The sequence below is a fragment of the Phyllostomus hastatus genome, unplaced genomic scaffold (genome assembly GCF_019186645.2).
Source record: "Phyllostomus hastatus isolate PE091 unplaced genomic scaffold, TTU_PhHast_1.1 phas_contig_209, whole genome shotgun sequence".
NCBI classification, from domain to species: Eukaryota; Metazoa; Chordata; class Mammalia; order Chiroptera; family Phyllostomidae; genus Phyllostomus; species Phyllostomus hastatus.
The window spans coordinates 14,508,477-14,528,715 of record NW_025333735.1 but is presented as its reverse complement, the minus strand read 5'-3'; the positions used below and the strand labels follow the sequence as shown (position 1 = coordinate 14,528,715).

Sequence of the window (20,239 nt, the reverse complement as noted above, 5' to 3'; positions counted from 1 at the left end):
TGTTAATGAAATAGCATTATGATAAGACGCCATTTTCACTTTAGGTGAACTGTCATTTTTTCCATGCTAAAAATATTTAAAGATATATGTTTTGGGTCTTTACTATTTCTTTGTGTTTTAAACCATGGCCGAAATTGCATTTCTACATATAATATTAATTTCCCCACAGCTATAAATAGAAATTGAATAAAGCAGAGCAGGGGGCAGTGCAAGGGCCTGGTCCTGAGCCATCATTGCATTCTGGCATTGACTATTTTGATATCTATGAATTCTGTAAAACTTTTCTTAGTGCTGATCAATTTTCTTTGATTTCATCTTGTAGCTTGTTGAAAGTCTGAAATATTTACTGTTGCAGAACAGTGACTTGAATTCTCTGAGGTATGTGGCATTTTGACACGCTTTTTTGAGCACAATAGCTTTGTCTTTCTTTAGGTCTTTTGAGGAAGGCAGGCCTATGACTTGTGATGCTATGTTATTGCCCATCAGCTCAAGTGTGAAATTGTCCTCTTCCACCATGTACCTTGTCAAGGCCTTAGTATTCATGCAAAGGATGTTAACATCAGATTAAGATGAGCTCCTCTTTAGAGAATAGGGGTTTATACTATAGCCATATGGAATAATGGCTCCCCAGATATTCATCGGTAAGTATAACTTTCAAATATCTGTACCTAAATTCCTATTCAAAGACCCGCTTTGGGAAATAATATTTGTGGAGGTTTGAGTCAGAAAAAACAGGTCCTAAAATTTACTCATAGATTAAGCAATAATCAAAAAGCTATTATGCTGTTATTGAACTACTATCTTATTGAATTCATTTGTAGATTTTAAATAATTTTTAACCTCCCTGACCATCAGGTTATACTGAAACATGTTTTAAGGAACAATCTTATGAATGAGGGCTATGAGAACTATACACTTAATATTCCTTAGAGGTCCCCTTGATATTCTGAGATGGCTCTCTATATAAATGTTCCTCCATTTTGAGTAACAGGATCAGGGTAGTAAGAACTACAAGTTTTAACCTTATGGACCATAAAATGAATAACTGATCCTGTTTTTTTGTTTTTTTTTTTTGCTGTGTCGGCTGCTAGAAATCTTAGAACCATTTTTTTTATTAAGCTTCAAAAGCATATATGGGCCCAGGCAGGAAACAGGTGGGAGCTGACTTTGGCCTGCACCAACCAGGAAACCCCAGCACCTGCACAGCCAGTAAACAGCTACAATCCACACTGGAGCACCACCACCCTGCCCCTGCACTGCTGAACTCCACAGAGGGCGGAGGTTGGTTGTCAGTGGCCACAGCTGGTCCTTACAGCTGACTGGCCTGGGAAAATCCCTCCCATTGACCTGTCAACAGCAATCAAGGCTCAACTACAAGAAGAGGGTGTACTCAGCTCACCTTAAGGATGCACCTCTAATACCCAGCTTGGGTGATAGGGGAGACTGTGCCACTGTATCCTACAGGACACCTACTACATTAGGCCACACTACCACAAAGACACAGAGTCATAGCAACTCTACCTAATACATAAAAACAAACACAGGGAGACTGCCAAAATGAGAAGACAAAGAAACATGGCCCAAATGAAAGAACAGATCAAAACTCCAGAAAGGGAACTAAATGAAATGGAGATAAGCAATTTATCAGATGCAGAGTTCAAAGCACTGGTTATAAGGATGCTCAAGAAACTTAGTAAGGACCTCAACAGCATAAAAAAGATATAGTCAGTAATGGAAGATACAGTAATTGAAATAAAGAGCAATTTACCAGGAAACAACAGTAGAGTAGATAAAGCTGAGAATCAAATCAATGATCTGGAATGTAAGGAAGAAAAAAAAAGACCAATTAGAACAACAAAAATAATAAAAAAAATTTTTAAAAATGAGGATAGTGCAAGCAGCCTCTGGGGCAACTTTAGATATTCCAGCATTCTCATCATAGGGGTGCCAGAAGAAGAAGAGAAAGAGAAAGAAATTGGAAATCTATTTGAAAATGTAATGAAAGAAAACTTCCCTACTTTGATGAGCAAAATAGATATGAAAGTCCAGGAAGCACGGAGTCCCAAACAAAATGGATGCAAAGAGGCCCACTCCAAGACACATCATAATTAAAATGCCAAAGGTTAAAGATAAAAAAAAATCTTAAATGCAGCAAGAGAAAAGAAGTTAGTTACTTACAGGGGAGTTTCCATAAGACTGTCAGCTGATTTCTCAGAAGAGACTTTTCAGGTTATAGGGGATTGGCAAGAAATATTCAGTCATGAAAAATGAGGACTTACAGCAATGATTGCTCTACTTAACAAAACTATCATTTAGAATTGAAGGGCAGATAAAGCAGCTTCCCACAAAAGAAAAAAAAAAAAAACTAAAGGAGTCCATAATCACTGAAGCATTACTATATGAATTGGTAAAGGGACTTATTTAAGAAAAAGATGATCAAAACTATGAACAATAAAATGGCAATAAGTATATAGCTATCAATAATTAAATTAAAAAAACAAAATAAGCAAACAAGAACAGAGACAGAATCATGGATATAGAGATCTATTTGATGATTGCCAGATGGGAAGGGGAGAAGGAGAATGGATGAAGAGGTAAAGGGATTAGGAAGTACAAATAGGTAGTTACAGAATAGCCAGGGGGGATACAAAGCACAGTACAGGAAATGGAGGAGCCAAAGAACTTATAAGCATCTCCCAGGGACATGAATAATGGTGTGGGAATTGCCTGTGGAAGTGGGGGGTGCTGGGTAGAAGAGGGCAAAGGGGGGAAATCAGGACAGCTGTATAGCATAAGCAATAAAATATAATTTTTTAAAAAACATATAGAAATCATGTCACAAATTTTATCTAACCTCACCTCTGACACCATCCTACTCTTACCTTATGGTTTGCTTCAGATTTCTCCTATTTATCTTGGTGTACTAAACACTTTAGAAGCCACTTTAAATCCCTTCCAATATAAAACAGACTGTTAATAATAAATGGTGGTTGAATGCATTGTCTTTTCACTTTATAAAGGCTTTCTCAAAACAATGAGTTAGCCAGAGGCAAGGATCTAACATTGTCATAGTTTAGCATTTTTGGGAAGCAAACACTGGAATAAGATGGAGTTTACAGTGCAGGGTATTTATTAGGAAATATCTTTATGACAAATCCCTGGAGGAAGAAGAAAATAAGTTTGAATAAAGGAAGGAGATAAGCTAACAGCTTCAGTTATCTGGAGCCCATGGCCCATCTGATTTACCTTCTTAGGCTGAAACAGAGGGGTCTCTTTACTCCCTGGTTCATCCAGTCATCAGCTGTTGGTTGCCCTAGGCAAAGGTTAGCTAGTGCTGAGGCTGTCTTTGAGAGTTGACCACTAAATAAAGTCTGCTGATGACATTTCACAAGCCCATCTTTGGAAAAGGAAACATAGCATCCCATCTACAACAAATATTTTAGGTAATCACATACCCTGATGTAATTAGTGATCACTGGGAAAGTTAAATACACGAGAAGTTATCTTGGCCAGAGAGTTATATGCTAGTTAGATCTTTCATTCTACCTAGAGAAAACTATAATGCATCTCCCTGAAAGGGTACAAGTGGAGTGATAAACAGTCTATATATTGTGTGTGGTGGGGTGGGTGGGTCTTAAGACAACATATATTTATTATCTCAGTTTCTGTCCAGGCACATTGTTGAGTCTGCATTCATAGTCTTATAGGGCTGCAACCAAGGTGTTGTCTAGGACTGTTGTGTATATATTTAGCTGTTATACATCACCTGCCAGAGTCCACTATGTGCTGCAAACAACCTAGACTTCCAACCTGAACTCAAAGTAAGAACCATCCTTTTTTGTGTGGACAGTATTTGCACTTCATGCTTCTGACCATTCCAGTATTATAAAAGGAATCTCTGACTTCATAACTAGTGCTACAGCCTTGTACATTTTCATACTCAAGACCAAGAAAGATTACTTTTAGTAAATTTTGCACAAAATAGTTGAAACAGTGAGCAATTAGGTAATTCAATTTATCAGTATTATAAATATTTTTTTCATGGAGTAATTTTTTCAGTAATTAAGCCAATTTTCATCCTCTTGAAGCAAAACTCCAATTCACCACATTCTTCAAATTCCATGAGTACACACATTATTTTGCTCAGATGGTGAAAGAAAAACATGGAGACAAACAAAGCATATTTTTGGAGTAAATGCTAGGTGCTACTATGTAAAAATTAGTTTGCACAGTGCATAATACAAGTGTTGTGGAATTTTTTTTCATTTTTAACTTAAACCACTTTTTTCACTTCAAATCAAAAGCAGAAAATCAAAGTGAACTTTTTTTTTGTCATCAGTCTTTTTGATTTTCACTGCTGTGGACCTTAAAATTTACTGAGTTCTCATCTTTCAAATGAGAAAATTAGAGTTTAGAGAGGCAGGATAATTACCCATTTCATGAGAAAAATTTCAGAATTGGAATCCAGGTTTTCCAACTTGTATTCCAGTGTTTTTCTTTCTCATTGGTTTATTCATTGACATTAATAGCTCTAAGAAACCAATAGCACCAACAAATTTCCCATTACAATGTCTGCCTTGACAAGATATCCTTCTTATTATCCCATTTCTAAAATGATTTTATTTTTAAGTAGCTCCCTTGAGTACATGGCTGCAACAATTAAAGATGAGCTTTATTTTTATCAGCCAATATTTGTTCAGCATCAGTGATTTGTATTCTTCTTTTGCTTGCTAAGTTTCTTTATTATGGTAAGTAAAGGCTTAACAAATTGTTAGGCAAAGAACATGCCCTTCAAAACTATCCAGATACATCTGCATGGCAGACGACCAATCTAGAGGCTGAAGAGGTGAACATATCAGTTTATTTTTGTTCTTTGAGATGGAAATGTAGCTTAAGTAGGGGTGACTTTTTATGACATTTACTTAGTTCTTGAACTGACTGACAAGCCTATTAGTGTATGTATTCCCTGAACTTTATTAATGTAATTGGAAAACTGTTCACATGCCAATCAACTCCCAATATGTAATTATGTTCATGAATACTGTAAAATTATTAGCTTTTAATTTGACCCAAGTACATACTTTCAAAACAGTAACAGAAATTTTCTTTTTCTAGAGGAACAAAATATTATAGTGATAAAACATTCACTAAGTGCATTCCTAACATGTATTCCATGAAATAGTGCCCAAAATATCACCATCATCAAATGGCCAGCAAAAAAGAGTGACAGAGTGAGGCATGGAACAGCTTTAAGAATATGTACTATATTAAGCCCTGGCTGGCGTAGCTCAGTGGATTGAACGCGGGCTGCGAACCAAAGTGTCGCAGGTTTGATTCCCAGTCAGGGCACATGCCTGGGTTGCAGGCCATGAATCCCAGCAACCGCATATTGATGCCTCTCTCTCTCTTTCTCTCTCTCTCTCCCTTCCCTCTCTAAAAATAAATAAATACAATCTAAAAAATAAAAAAAAGAAAAAAGAAAAACCCACCATCCAAATGTTAAAAAAACAAACAAGAATGTGTACTATATTAAAACAATCTATGCAATATGAAGTTAAAAAGAAATCCTATGGAAATTAAACAAGTGCCTGGGCAGGGTTTGTATATCCATAGTCTGGTTTAAAGATCTGGGCCTAACATGAAACAAGAAAGAATGGAAAAAACAAAAGAGGACTTAATGTATCTAGAAACATATCATTTAAATCTATAGGAAGTAAAAAGTCTGTATCTCAAGTGACTCCAATATATTACTGTACAAATTTACTTTTTCTTATGTAATAAGAATCCTTTGTAGTCTCTGAGCAAGAAACTCAAGTCAAAGGGACCTGAACTGAAGACGTGGTTAGGGTTAGGCCTGGATAACAGGAGAAATGTGTTTCTGACTTGTAATCTCTTGTCAGTTTTTAAAACTAGACAAACTCCTGCCCTTGGGAATCGCTGGATAATCTCTGAACAAAGACAGACTTTAGTGGAAACTATGATATTCTCCTATGCTATTAAATGAGGGACATTTTACCGTCTGCAGTGATCTGCAATAAGAAAAGCCATTGTGGAAATTCACTGATGTAATTGTCAATTTATATTTACTTCCATAAAGTTAATTGTTTAATAAATAAGTTTAATTTTTATCACAAAGTTAAAATATTTACTAATAATTGAAGCTGTATTTCAATTTAGGTTTACATTTATGTAAGGAAATAAAGCTCAGTTAATAAAATTGTAGATTAACAATATTTTCTAGATGTAAGCCATGCACATAAATTAACAGTTAGTGTTAATTATTTAAAGGGTAAACTCAGAGGTAATGCAAATAACTTGCTTACTCAGCTTTCCAGTTAGGAATAAAACATGTATTCACTTGCACCACATTATATAATTTGTTATTAATTTTTCTTAGAGATGTTGCAATATCATTTTGAGTTCCACAGCACAATATTTCTATGCAATGAACACATGATTAATCTAAAATGCATGAGGAAATAATGTAAAGGGCTGAAAATATACATTTTCTATTCTATTAGCAACATAATTTCATTTTCTTAAAAAGTATTTGTGTTCAAGATAAATATGCTCTTAAATTTTAGTGTGCAAGAAAAATAATATAATTTAATGATTCTGTTTGTATTTGGAGATTGCAAGTTAGCTGAAATGATAAATGAGCCACTGAAAGTACATCAAAGTATAAAGCATTGTGTACCATATTTTTTCAATTACTCTATATTTAAATTAAGTATTTATAGAAGGCTGTTTCTTTTCATTGTGACTTTAATCAAAGTGTACAGAAGTTGGATTGGGACAGAGTGTTAGAAAGCTGGAGAATCACTTCTAAGGAGTTACTATCCATATTTCAAAAAGTTCTCATGTTTTAATGTATCCATAACAGGTTATCAAATATTTATTTTAATGTATCAATCATGGGTTCTCAACGATGTATTGAAAGAGTAACTCAAGGAAAGATACAAAGTGAATCATACACAAAAAATTGTAATGTGGTGTTAATGGATAGATTTTGATATTGGAGAGTGAGGAGTTGTATGACTGTAATAGCCATTACACTTAATGGAATCTAGGAACATAAGTCCCTGAAGACAGTGACAACATATCTTTCAACATTGTCAGTTACTTCTGAGTCACATTTATATCTAAATATTGAACATTTATAACTGTAGTCCTTCACAATACAATGGTTATGGAAATGCATACCTTGCACAGTTAGATGCACCTGCATTGTTCTCGGCGTATGTTGAGTCTGAACAGAACACGTGTATGGGCCATCATCCGTCACATCTACGTTCTGTATCTGCAGACTGTAGTCCCTTTTATTCAGTGTTGAAATTGAAACTCGAGGGTCCACTGACCACTTATCACCTCCAGCAAAAATAATACTTGACCGGTTCAGCCAGGCACCCTTTGAACCTCCATCTTCCAAATAACACCTACAAATGATCCGAAACAGAACACTATTAATCAAAATGAAAATGAAAGACATTATCTTTGTTCTGACTGTATTTTCATATGCTGGATTATAGCACTTCATCAAATGCAAATGTCAGACATAAACACAGGAGACATGAATACACTGGTATGTCTTCCATTCCCAATACAAATATGAAACAATACCTGCACACAGTTTTGTTTTGTTTTGTTTTGTATGTCTGTGCATTTTAATGCAAGTCTTGTCAAAATCAGTTTTCATTTCTTGTGGATGACAGGTAAATTAAAATAAGGTTAAATTAGTTCACATAAAATTTTTGACATTAACACGTTTTGTTCTTTGAAATTATAAGTAGTAGGAAAAGCCTATGAGTCAGCCTCATTCAATCCAGTCCAACCCTAAGTATAATGAACCAGATGCAGAAAGCACAGAATGGTTGTTATTTTTAAAATCACCTGCATTAGCAGAGTGGTGAGTTTGCATGCTAACACTATACACCACATTTCACTGATAATATTGCTGTTGTGATTAAATATAGCAATTTCAATATAATAACTTTAGTAGCAAATTACTGTCGTCTTTTCAGTAAACTGACCAACAGTTTTTCCAGGTAGCATTCATTTATCCAATAAACATTTATGAAGCATCTACTATTTATGGACTCAAAAAAGTATTGGCCTCATTCTTTTAGTCTAGTAAGAAACACAACCAAGCAATGCATTTAATACTATAAGAAAAATAATTTTATTAACTCAAACAAAATGATCATGAGAGACAAAAGAGGGTTACTTGACTCAGAATAGGTGTTTGGGTATAGAAAAAGGCTTTCTGGGATAGGACAAGAAATGCCTGAGATAAAGTGGGTGAGAAGTGGAAGACATGGCTTTCTAGACACAGGTGCTGTATGCTGGCAAGACCAAGGAAAGCTGAGAGAGAGAATCAGGCATTACAATGAGGTACCAATAAGCCTGGGAAAAGGGGAGGGATGAGCGATGAAATTGGAAAGGTAAACTGGAACCAGATGATGATGGTAAGCATGACGACATATAGCACATTTTAAGGCCAAGTTTGAAGCCATTTATTCAAAGTTGTATTTTATAACGAGGTTCAAAAATATAGCTTTGTATCTAATAGAAGTCAGGCAACTCGACATTTAAAACAGGAGGCTGTGGTCACATGTCAGTGATTTTGCTGAGACCTGAAATTCTGTGTTTCATCTTGAAAATGTTCTGATACAAATTAAAGACTGATTCTCTTAAATGAGTACAAAGAACAGCTACAAAATGAAAATACACATACATCAAAATAGTTTGACAGCATTTCTACAGAACACCTTCGGGGATTGAACACAGTATGAGATTGCTACAAATTGCAAGCTGAATACAACAGGGCAGGGTGCTTCGGATTGTATGAAACTAATCAGTGGGCGAAAAAAAAATAAGGAACTGGGTACATTGCAGAATCTAATTTGTAGTCAGCTTCACCATCTACAGAATCCAAACTAGTAGAAGTCATAAAGGTCACTGTTAATTGGAAAGCTTTTACTTATGTTTTTAATGAAGAAAATAAAACCCACTTTAATGATATAATTAAACTATTATAGTACATCACCATTCTTAATAATATGCAGAAAGAAGATAGAGGAGACATTGTTCCCATTTCACAAGATCACATTTGGGTAGAACACTAAGATATCACTACCAGGGTGGTGATAATTCCAATGTTTGTATTTACTATCTGGATTCATGAAGTGTTTGTTGTGTGACTTCTGCATTCATGGCCTTCACATGTTCTATCTGGTGCTTATAACAACCTTGTAGGGTATGGGTTGCTATGTCCAATTCACCACCAGAAAATAACTGTAATGTGTAGGCTATATGACTTTTCCTAGCCATGCTAAACAGTGAGTGGCAAAGTCGAATTTATAATCAAGTTTAATATTTCTACATCCAATGTCCTTTCCACCATAATGCAGATCAAAGACTTTTAAAATAGGTTTCAGAAATGGCAAGATGATTAGAATGTTGCAGAAATTACTGCAAGTAATTTCTTATTTACTGAATGTGACCAACTGCTTAACCTGTCCTATTCTAAAGGAAGCAGAAAATTAATTATTAACGGATATTTTACCATGAAGGTCTGATTTTGAACACTTTGACTGGTATTTCCCTTTCCCTAGAGGCAGCGGCAGCTTTACCTTCATGTGTGTGTGGGGTTGTGGGGTTAGAGAACCACGGGGATTAGCGAGCCTTTGCACACTAGAACTCTCATAAGCCTGATCTGGGTTATAACTTCTAGTCCTAACATAAGCATTCTCCCTCTGTTCTGGCACGTTGGCCATCAGGGGAGAAGAGAAGTTAACTTCTGTGTGGTAAAAAAAAGAGAGACACCCCTTTATGTCTTCTGGGCTTACATAACTATCTTTCCTAATTGGTATTGGTCCCAACCCAAAGCTTTTTAAGACATACATTAGAAAATCCCTAGAATGAGACTTAGGAGAAAAAAAAACACATTTTTATATTATTTTCTTGTATTGCTATAGAACTATTCTTAAAACTACTTAGTTAGAACTGAGATAATTTAGATCATCATGTATGAAATTTTATAAATTAGGGGTAGCAAGGTTTTATATTTTATAAAGAAGCATAAGATACTAATATAGAGTAAAAGTGTTGTAAGGTCCACTATAAGATAATCATATAAAACATAAAATAGGCAAACACACAAATCTGATTCTTTGTGAATAAGACCTATGTCTTCTACATATCTACTCCCACATTTAACCCTTTTTTCCCCCTTTACCATGCAAAGGGATACTGCCTGACATGAGTATGCTGTATTAACAAGGGATTCTGGAATGCAAGGAAAGTAACCATGGTATGGAAGAGGAGGTAGAAGAAGGATGGGAAGTGGTGGTAATTTAGCTTTGCACTCTTTGGGCACCAAAAGTCTTTTTTCTTGCTATAAGAACTATAATGTCTAAATATATAAATCTTTTGTAATCCTACCTCAAACAGAAATTATAATTTAGCAAAGATGATAGAGTAGATGAATGAATAGCCATAATACAGAAAGGAAGTTAGTAAATATAATTAAATTGTTGTTATAATTGTACTTGACAGAGCTTCTTTAACTTCTCCCCATGACCCTTGTAGCCAGGACCATTCTCCCCACAATTACACAATAATTTTTTAGAGTTACAATCAGATCATCAACTCCAGATCATCTTCCTATTTCACACATAACACTCAATTCTCGATAACGACCAATGAGCGTATATTATCTTGTCCTTTGATACTTTTCTGACTTTATCCACTACAACTCTTTCCCAGTGTGCTCTGCTCTCAACAGTAGCCCTCTGGATGTGTTTCCAACAAGTCATGCATTTTTTTTTGCCCAAGGAAGTTTGCTTTTGCTCTTTCTTCCATGTGGACCTCTCTTCCCCAAGAGTTCTGTGTGAATTATTCCTATCATTTTTAAGTCTTCACTGAATTACCTAATAATGTATTAAATAGCAAAAACTGTTCTCACTCCTACCAGACATATTTTATCTATCTATCTATTTAATTTATTTATTTATATTAAGGTATAATTAGCATTTACCTGATTGACTACTTAGTGTTTCTTCCTGTTAAAAGTGAGATCTACAGACTGTGTTTATTTGTTCACTTCTGTATATTCCAAGGTCTTACACATAATGGAAAATAAATGTAAATATTTGTTGAGTGGATAAATGAAGACAAAAAATTAAGACATTTTTAGAAGGAGTAAAAATATGATAAAGTGTATCAGAATTCCAAAGTGCAATGTCATTGGGAAAGCAAAGAATGTGTGCATTATGATAAGACATAATTAAATGCAAAAACCTGTGGCACATACAAAACCTTCTGTGTGAGACATAGAATGAACTAAGTAAGCAATTTGAGTCAACAGACCACACTCAACTAGTGAAGTAAACTGGTAGGTATGGGGAGAGGTGAGTTGGGCTCAGAACTACTTGAAATAAGAAAAAAAACTATAACCTTTGATTCTATACTTCAGGAACCACCTTAAACCATTAAACATTCTGTTTAGTATGTGTTACACACTTTGTTAGGCACTTTACGTTGACCTTCCTGTTACCCTATGACTTGAGACCTATATCTTCATCTTACTGATGAAGAAATGAAGGCACTGAAATCGTATCTTGAACAAAGGCAGTCAGCCTGAACTCTTTTTATTTAGTGCTATAAGCTATGGTGCTAGACCATGCTGTGTACTCTTAGAGTCAGCCACAAGGATGAGGTGTTCTCTCTGTTTAGGATGGAGGACTTTGTGTGTGAGGGAGAGGCTGGTGAAGCAAAGACAGTCAGGTAATTAAAGGCAGCAAGATGAAGCCAAAATTCTATGCTAACAAACTAGGACCTTTATTTCCCCTAGATTTAAAAATGGACATTTTAGGAGCTAGTGAGCTTAGGATCCCTTTGCAGTATAGATGGTCAAGTGATCAGTGCCAGCCTGTCCTGATTACAATGGACTTGTAGTATCGTTTGACATTAGGTACTATGATCCCTCTAACTTTGTTCTTCTTTCTCAAGATTGCTGTGGCTATTCAGGGTCTTTTTGGGTTCCATATAAATTTTCAAAATATTTGTTCTAGATCTGTGAAATATGCCATTAACATTTTAATAGGCATTAAATTGAATCTATAAATTTCTTTGGGCAGTATGGCCATTTTAATGATGTTAATTCTTCTAATCCATGGACAGAGTATATGCTTCCACGTATTTGTATCTTCTTCAATTTCTTTCTTTAGCATTCTGTAGTCTCTGACTACAGGTCTTTTACCTTCTCAGTTAAGTTTATTTCTAGTACTTTGATTTTTTGTTGTTGCTACAGTAAATGGTATTTTTTTCTTAGTTGGTGGACAAAAATGCCATTGATTTCTGAATATTGACTTTGTATCTCACTACTTTGCCAAGTTCACTTTTAGGGCAAGTAGATTTTGGGTGGAGCTTATAGGGTTTTCCATGTACACTAACTTGTCATCTGCAAATAATGCAGTTTTACTTCCTTTTTTTCCAATTTGGATGCCTTTTATTTCTTCTTGTCTGATAGCTGTGGCTAGGACTTCCAACAGACACATAGATCAATAGAACAGAATAGAGAACCCAGAAATAAACCCATGTCTCTATGGTAATTTAATATTTGACAAAGGGGTCATGAACATACAATGGAGTAAAAATAGCCTCTTCAATAAATGGTGTTGGGAGAACTGGACTGGAACACGCAAAAAAAAATTGAAATAGGTCCATCAACTTGTACCATACCTCAGAATAAACTCAAAATGGATAAAAGACAAACATAAGTTGTGATACCATAAAATTCCCAGAGGAAAGCATAGGCAGAAAAATTTCAGATATCCCATGTAGCAATATATTTGATGATATATCTTCTAGGGCAAAGAAAAGAAAGGAAAAGTAAACAAATGGGACTACATCAAATTAAAAATCTTCTGCACAGCTAAAGAAACCATTATTAAAATGAAAAGGGAGCCAACTGTATGGGAAAATATATTTGCCAATGATATATCAAACAAGGTTTAATTTCCAAAATATAGAAAGAACTCACACAACTCCACAAAAGGAAGACAAATAGTCCAATCAAAAAATGGGATGAGAACTTGAATAGACAATTCTCCAGGGAGGACATACAGAAGGCCCAGAGACATATGAAAGTATGCTCAGCATCACTAGCCATCAGAGAGACACAAATTAAAAACACAATGAAATCTCACCTCACACCAGTCAGAATGGCCATCATTAATAAATCAACAAACAAGTGCTAGAGAGGCTGTGGAGAAAAGGGAACCTAGTACACTGTTGGTGGAATGCAGACTGGTACAGCTACTGTGGAAAACAGTATGGAATTTCCTCAAAAATTAAAAATGGAACTACCTTTTGATGAGATTTCACTGCTGGGAATATACCTTAAGAGTCCTGAAACACCAATTCAAAAGAATTTATGCACCCTGATGTTTATAGCAGCATTATTTACAACAGTGAAGTGTTGGGAACAGCTTAAGTGTCCATCAGTAGAGGAATGAATGAAAAAAAAAAACCTGTGGTACATTTACACAGTGGAATACTATGCAGCAGAAAGAAAGAAGAAGGAACTCCTACGCTTTGCAACAGCATGATGGAACTGGAGACTATTATGCTAAGTGAAATAAGCTAGTCAGTAAAAGACAAATGCCATATGAACTCACTTATAAGAGGAGTCAAATCAACAAAATAAACTAATGAGCCAAACTGAACTGGAGGCATAGAAACAGGGAACAGACTGATAGCTGTCATAGGAAAGAGAGTGGGGGGGATGGTGGAAAGAAGAGGAAGGAACTAGTTAAAGAACGTGCATGAATGACCCATGGACATGGACAATGGGGTGGGCATGAACTGTGGGAGCAGGGGTGGGGCAGGATCGAGGAGGGCAAAGGGGGAAAATCGGGACAACTCTAACAGAATAAACAAGAATAAAATAAAATTTGTAAAAAAGGGATTGGGAGTAAAAAGGAGAAAACTGTAATTGAACAATGATTAAAATAAAATAAAAAAAAAGAGATAAGTGGTAACAGTGGCACCTGAAGTAGTTTTTTTTTTAAATAAAATAAGATAAAATAAAAGAAGCAGAATAAAAATGTTCAATAATGAATGAATCATTTAATTGAGTATGGCATGCATTATCTTGAAAGTGTTTTCTTTATTTCTTTTTAAAAAATCTGCTAGATTACCTACTTTATAGGGAAATGAATAAAGCAATTCAAAAATGCACTCCTCAGCATAAGCTGTATTAATATTATAATAAATATATGGCAAATACTTCAATTTTCATTCAATCACCTGGGGTTTTGCATACATAATTTCAAACATCTGGCTGTTGGAGATATATAGAAAATAGCCTGAATATTTCATTTTGTTTCACAGTTGTTAATTATATCTACCCCAGCTTAATATAGTTAATGCTTTTCTATTAAAAATTGCATTTACTTCTGAACTCTCTTAAGAAGGTCCTTTATAAATGATGTTACAACATGTTAGGCAGGTCCCTATTGAGGGGTAATATGTCCTATTTGGTGAAATGAGAGTTGGTCAAACTAATGTTGGAATAACTCTAACTGACACTGTCTGCAATATTATCTTTTGTGGTAATTAAATGTGAAAGTTGAACATCAGAGAGTTTAGTAGAAATTAGCATACTTAGGTTATTTATTGTTTTTTAAAGCTCTACTAGGGAAAAATGCCTATGGCCAGTGAGAAATGATTTGTTTCACTTTCATATCTCTAATGCCCTATAACACTTTCCAAAAACATAAGCCTTAGCACCATTACTGATACTCCACACAGCAGGATTTATTCAGCTTTATGGAAAGAGACCAGCTTTTCTCCAGACAAGTTGATTAATGAAAGTACCTATTAAAGGTACTAACTAATAAAAGAAGAAAAATGCAATTTCCCTGGATTCAAAACTAAACCATGTGAAAACAATATTCCTATGGAGGAATTGGCTAGCTACCTTCACAGCTGTCTTTTCATTGTATCACAAAATTCTAAATTTGACAGAATTTTCAAAAGAATACAGAAATTTTTTTTAAAAAATTCAGAACCCCATACAACCTTCAGGCTAATTCTGCATACAAAGAGAGCTTTGATATCCTGGCTTCCAGGATGCAGTGAGGTAAGGGAAGTAAAGCAGAGATTAAATGAAACACAAAATTCTGTCTTCTCTCCCATTTGTCTTTGTTTTTAAGGTACTTTCTTCTTAATGTCTTTCATGCAAGTTTTTACTAGATAACATCACAGGTAGATAGAGAGATAGGTATATAGATACAGATATAGCTTGATATGTCTACACATCTAACTATATGATGTTCATCTAACTATATCATGTTAAATATAAACTAATAAAAGTTATGCATATGCCTGATCATGTATATAATATTGTATATAATATTATGATTTATTTAATATTTTAAGTTCTCTTTTACTACTATTATGACAAAAGCTTATTCATGGCAGAAACAATTAGAGAATAAAATTTATTCCCTGTGTATTTTCTTCTAGCACTTCTTTATAATAATAACGCTATATTAAAAATATCTTGGATAAAAGATTGAAAGTTATCATCTGCTATCTAATTATAAGAACAAACCCTCAAACAACTTAATTATTTAATATTGTAAATCAGAGGGAAAAAACCTGAAATCAATAAAGATTTTCTTGCCTTTTTAATGAAAACTATGCCTAATTCCTAAAAGGTGGAAAATTTAATGCAATGAAGTGACGGTGTAAATTTATACTTTTAGCCTTACTGTACTGCAAAATATAAATTCTTTAACACTTTATTAAAAATTGCATTTATAACCCAACATTTTCAAAGCCCAGAAAATCATTAACATTTGATTTTGGATTAATCACTACATTTATTTCAACTTGTAATTAAACCATACTTTCTATAATACTACAAATTGCTTTATCTTACTCTTTTCATGGGCTCATTTAAGTCAAGCTTCTAAGCAAAATATCTGTGTTAAGAAAGGGCAAAACCAAGGAATTTTTACATTCCTGGTGCTTAATATTTATAAATTATTCAACATATAAATTAGCATTTATTAAGTTAAACATATTAGAAAGAGTGAAAGAGAGCTGATACATTATAACCAAAGAAAAGAGTAAAGTCTGAATAGTAAAACAACTTTGTTATTGGCCTGTTCCTTAAATCTAATTATCATCCTCTTGTCTTGATAATAATAGTAAATTTTATTTGCTGAATGATGACTGTGAGTTAAGAGCAATAGGAAATACTTTAATACATGATCACATTGAACCCTCACAAAAGCCTTTTAAGAAGTAGGTAGGTCTTCACATTAAGTGTGGTGCATGCATGAATGCAGGCTTGATGAACGAGGCAGAGATTGTAAAAAGGACAAGGTGTTACATATTTAAGAAGTCAGTTTAGAACTAGTTTCGTTCAAATGACATTACTCAAGAATCAAACTGGAATGTTTTTGTCATTTCTACTTTTTAGTTTTTGAATTAAACTAAACCAGCTTGCTTCTCCCACATGGACTTGAATGTGAGATATGTGGATCTGGAAGGGCTTCAAGATTTCTGTAAACTAGCAGGTGCTCTGAACCGCTGTGGGGAGAATTCTGTCTGCAGTGCTGTGTCCCTGGCAGATGCTTCCTGAAGAAGTTGGACTTTCACCTCAGGAGGTATAAAGGGAATGAGCAGTACATTCAAAATGCATGCAGGAGATGTTGAAAATAAGGACATCAGGGAGGGAAAACACAATCAGGCTGGAGAAGTGTCTGAGATAAAGCTCTAAGCTCCAGGCAAACCTCTCTGTTCTGTCCTCGTCCTCTTTGGGATGAAGCCAGGTACAACAGACACCTTGTTCTCAAAACAAGGGGAAAAACAACCTGGAATTCTGTGCTTAAGACAGTATCAGCTACTCTACTTCATTACATCAACCACCATTGTTTTCAAGTCATTAGAAAGTGTTCCATTTGCATATAGATGCAGATGATGAAATAATAAAAATGGATATACAAAAAATATGTACTTCTTTACTGCATTAGTGAATATAGATATTTTTAAAATAAAACAAATTATAAGAATTATTATCTCTACTTATTTTGATCTTTAAAACTTTCTGCTGATCATTGCTGAATTTTTCTTTCATTTTTCCTAATATATTCTGAGCACAAATTTATTTTATGAATAAAAATGGCTACATAGTATAATTAATTAAAATCAGATTTGCAATCATTAACTAAAGTAGCCATTAATACACACTTATCTGTTCTCTCTTGAAAAGAATGACTAAACAATATTTCAGCATGAGCATTGCCTTAAAGTATACTAGAGCATGTATCGGAGAGGGGGAAAAAATAATGTAGTTTTGTTTTTGTTTCTCAAGTGCTTCCTGCAAACAAATTTTAAACTGATACCATTTTCTCAAAACGTGTAAAAAGTTAAAAATATTCTCAAATTTAACTCTTAGCAGATAACATGGATGACTAAGGTGTCTTCAAGAGGCAACATAGTGTAGTAATTAATTATAGATAATATTGGAACACAAATGTCAGCTTTCTTTTGTACTATGCCTGGAACATGGAACAACTTCACTCACCTTAGTTTTCTCACCTCTATAATGTCATTAGTAAAATTATTGACCTAATACTATTATTATGAGAATGAAAATAATTTATTTAATATGTTCAGGATGGTACTATGTACCAGGTAATTGTGTAATTAAAATTAACTGATATTAACCTACCTTGTTATGGTTGACTTTGTTTAAAAACAAAACAAAACAAACTACCAACACCACCAATAACAACAAAAAAGCCTGTACTATAAAATATAATTGGAAGAAGGTAATTGAAGCATGCATAGACTTTTTGTTTATCTGCATTGTGATAGCATAGGGTTGGTTCACAAGAAATGATTTTGCAGATAAATGAGACATCACTTCCAGAAAGGCTTTGTTTCCCTTTATACTTCCCTACCTTATAAGCAAAACATATAGAAAAAAGAGAGCTTAGGTATAATGTTTTTTTAAAAGTATACTTTGCCAATTTATATAAATATATAATCACTGTGTTGTTCATCTGAAACTAATCAAGTGTTGTATGTCAACTCTAATTGAAAAATTAAAAATTACTCCTAACTTAGTAAAAAATTATATCAAGACTAAAACCTTAAGTTTAGGAATGAACACCCTGGTTTAATAGAAAATTTGGGGGTTAAGTAACAATTTCTACTGAAGTTTTAGCTTTTTATTTGCAAAATAAAGATAGCATCACCTGTCCTAAATAACTTCTTTTTTGGTATAAGATCAAATGAGACTGTTTGTGGGAGATAAATTTGTAAACTTATAAAACAAAATATAAATGTAAATATTTTATAATTATCGTAAGGTTTTATGACTTTATCATAACTCTAGGACATGGCTCTGAATCTTCCTTTGAAGGTTCCATGAGTGCTGTGACCTTCCCAAGCTCAGGGAGATGACATAGAAGGTTGCCAATTTGTTTCTTTTTGCTTTCAGAGCCAATGAAATGATTTTCTACACTATATAAACCCTTAAACATTTTTAGTTTTCCACCTAACAGTTTTATAATAAGTAGAGTTATTTGAAAAAAATATAATTTCTGATTACTATTAATATGGCTACTAAAAATCAAACCAGTTAATTCTCCCTTTTAAATGTGCCCAAGGATGCCTAATAGTGATTTGATATTCACTATCATTCACTTAAAAAGACAAACACATTTTACTTTAAAAGAAATGCTACATGGTTTCTTTTTCTCCTTAAACTCACATTTTCATTTCATGACTGCCATACATTTTGATCCCAATACATTTTTTTTATTTTAAAGTCTTTTCTTGATACTTTATTATCTTTCCAAATAAAATTAAGTATATAAATTATCTACAAAAGTTGTTGTGACTGTGAGTATTTAAGTATAAAAATATTTCAGATGAAGTTATTTTTACAATTATTAATGGTATATAATTGATGAAATTATATATATTGCACATTTTGATAAATATTTTTTAGCCCTGGCTGGCGTAGCTCAGTGGATTGAGCGCGGGCTGCAAACCAAAGTGTCGCAGGTTCGATTCCCAGCCAGGGTACATGCCTGGGTTGCAGGCCATAATCCCCTGCAACTGCACATTGATGTTTCTCTCTCTCTCTCTATCTCCCTCCCTTCCCTCTCTAAAAATAAATAAATAAAATCTTTAAAAAATATTTTTAAATATATATTATATTTTACATAGTTAATGCTGGATGAGTTAATGAAGTGGTTTTATCTAGATACATGGACAAAATTTCTTGTTCACTTAAGCGTACTATTTCCTTACATGAAACATGATCCAGAATTAATTCTGAGAAATTTACTTTTCTTACACTGGATTATAGAAATGGAAGAAGTCCTGTTACAGGGACATCACTAAAATCTTTAACTCCTTCAGAATGATGTAAGTACAGTAATTCATCACCAAAAAATCATTCCTAATGCCCTGTCATTGTATAATCCTATTAAAACTTCCTATAGATATGTTGAAAGAAGTCAGAAATTGTCTATTCATTGTCTCAACATCAACAACATTTTAAATAGTCTCTTTGTTCTGTTATGTGAACATCTTATATTTTGGGCTATGCTCTGTGACATGATTCTGCAAGTTCCAAAGATTTTGTGACAGACGGTTGTAAAAGCAGGAGCTAGGAACTGAAACCAATTCAACTACAGACTTACTTTCAGGTGGGTCACTTTTAGGAAAGAACATATATGAAAATTTAAGATCAAGAAATTTTTAAAAACTGTCTTTTTCTGAACAGGCTTTGGAAACTCATCATGCCCCTTAGGGTATTTATACCATCATTTAAAACTTTCTGATACCTGGAATACTTTTTCTCTTGTTCAGCTAGTGAACTCCTTATTTAAAGCTATTAGCATATTTGTCTCCAACTTTTCTCCTTTTTAACCTTCACCTTCTGCCTGCCTAGTGGTAAGGAAAACAGAAGACTGAATTTGTATAAGAATTATTGGGATATTAATTTACAGATTAATTTAGTGCCCTAAAGACATTCTACATAAAAAAAAATGTATACTTTTTAAAATATAGCTGTCTCAAAAAGTTTTTTAAATTCTTTCTGTGTTTTAAGATTATGTTTAAAGTTGTTGGAAATCTGTTGAAAACAAAACAAAACTTGGGTGAGATTGTCTATGTATCTATAAATTAAAAATAATTATAT

The 20,239-nt window shown here is 33.9% G+C and overlaps 1 protein-coding gene across 1 annotated transcript in view; it reads right to left on the bottom strand.

Moving 5' to 3' along the window:
• Nucleotides 1-20,239, bottom strand: part of NEGR1 (neuronal growth regulator 1) — an 832,035-nt gene that overhangs the window by 502,513 nt on the left and 309,283 nt on the right. The window contains exon 2 of the mRNA XM_045835545.1: nt 7,204-7,436. Coding sequence (XP_045691501.1) covers nt 7,204-7,436 — 233 coding nt within the window. The remainder of the gene's footprint in view (nt 1-7,203; nt 7,437-20,239) is intronic.